Below are 1,755 nucleotides of genomic sequence, written 5' to 3' on the forward strand. Positions count from 1 at the left end.
CCCTTTCCCCGCCCACCCCTCCCTCCTTCCCTCTTGACTCTGTTGGTTTCTTTTTTCTTTCAATGTTGCTGGTCATATTTTCCTTGAATCTTTGTTCTGTTGGTTAGGTTCCGCTTATAGGTGAGATCATATGGTATTTGATTTTCGTCACCTGGCTTATTTCGCTTAGCATAATGCTCTCTAGCTCCATCCCTGCTGTTGCGAAGTGTAGTAGTTCTTTATTTTTTTTATTTTTTAAACAGTCTATCCAGCTTTATTGAAGGAAACCCTACACCACAACTGCTTCAATAATGCAAGCCCTGCCCCACCCCAGTGCCTGTTGGGCTCAGACGATCATCTCCAGCTGCCGGGCGTACTCGATGACCTGTTTAGCCAGTTCTGTAGAGGGGATGGTAGTATCTTCTGGCTTCTGCTGCTGGCTGACAAAGCTGTAGTAGTTGTTGAGGCCTAGAACCCACCCTCGCTTCTTTGCATAGTCTGTCATCTTTTGGGGTGTGTTGAAGAAGAGGATCCGGGTGGCCTCAGTGAAGAGGATTTTCTCATAGGCCTTCTCAATGCATCCAGCAATCTCATCTCTGATAGTATCAAGCAGGATGTCAATGAAGAAAGTATAGCCCTCAGCAGGGATTTTGCCTTTGGCCAGGAACACCTTGTTGTAGCTGCCCTCCATTAGGTATTGCTCAAGGGACAGAGGATACTTGATGTATACATTGGTCTGGATGTCCTTGGCAGGCAGCCGCTCCAACTCGGTGTGGAACTCAGCCACCCAGTTCTGAGACAGCAGGAAGAGGAGGTTAAGGCCCAAGAGCTGATGCATGTATGCTGACTCAGGGAGCTGCTCCTTGTAATCAAAGTAGTAGCATTTCAGCTGGGCCATGTAGTGCTCAAAGGAGGGGATGTCCTTGCATAGGATACTCCACTGGGCCCCAATCTCCAGTATGTCACGGGCTAGAATGAGCTGCTGTTTGGTCAGTTTGGTCCCTGTGGTTGGCAGGAAGTTGAGCTCCAGCAGAACCAGCTTGAGACGGCCCAGCTCTTCCTTGCACTTGCTGAGGTTGGGGCTTTTACAGTTCCACTCGCCCTTGAGCTGCTCGTACATGCTGGACACAGCCTGTAGGACCACGCCGGAAACCGCCGAAGGTCCAGAGGTGGAGGAACCCACAGCCCCCTTCAACGCTGCAGCCGCCATCTTCCGTGATGCGGCAAACTGCCGCCGGACTCAAGGCAACGACGTCTACTGACAGATTTCCGGAAGAGGTGGGACCCAAACCTGGGGGCGAGGTTACCAGTTCTTTTATTTTTCTTTGTGCTGCGTAGTATTCCATTGTGTTAAGGTACCATAATTCTTTGATCCAATCATCTACTGATGGGTATTTAAGTTGCTTCCAACTCTTGGCTATTGAAAATTGTGCTGCTATGAACGTTGGGATGCATAGATTCTTTTGAATTGACATTTTGGGATTCTTATGGTATAGTCCCAGCAGGGGAATCACTGGATGAAAAGGCAGTTCAATATTTTGATTTTTGAGGAAATTCCACACTGTGTTCCACAATGGCATTTCCAGTCTGCATTCCCACCAAGAGTGCACTAGGATTCCCTTTTCTCCACAGCCTCACCAGCACCTGTTGTTTGTTGATCTGTTCATGATGGCCATTCTGACCAGTGTGATGTGGTAACTCATTGTACTTTTAATTTGCATTTCTCTGATGGCTAGTGATGCCGAGCATCTCTTCAAATGTCCCTGGGCCCTCTAT

General features: G+C 48.4%; 1 protein-coding gene across 1 annotated transcript; it reads right to left on the bottom strand.

Annotated features, from left to right (window-relative positions):
• Positions 1-228: 228 nt before the first annotated feature.
• On the bottom strand, positions 229-1,206 carry LOC129075451 (26S proteasome non-ATPase regulatory subunit 8-like). Its single transcript, XM_054579536.1, has one exon. It carries the CDS (start codon positions 1,187-1,189, stop codon positions 326-328), a length of 864 nt encoding a protein of 287 aa, XP_054435511.1. The 5' UTR covers positions 1,190-1,206; the 3' UTR covers positions 229-325.
• Between the last annotated feature and the right edge of the window lie 549 nt (positions 1,207-1,755).

This window comes from Pteronotus mesoamericanus, unplaced genomic scaffold (genome assembly GCF_021234165.1).
Source record: "Pteronotus mesoamericanus isolate MK-2021 breed Mesoamerican mustached bat unplaced genomic scaffold, CSHL_Meso_final contig_55, whole genome shotgun sequence".
In the NCBI taxonomy this organism is placed as follows: domain Eukaryota; kingdom Metazoa; phylum Chordata; class Mammalia; order Chiroptera; family Mormoopidae; genus Pteronotus; species Pteronotus mesoamericanus.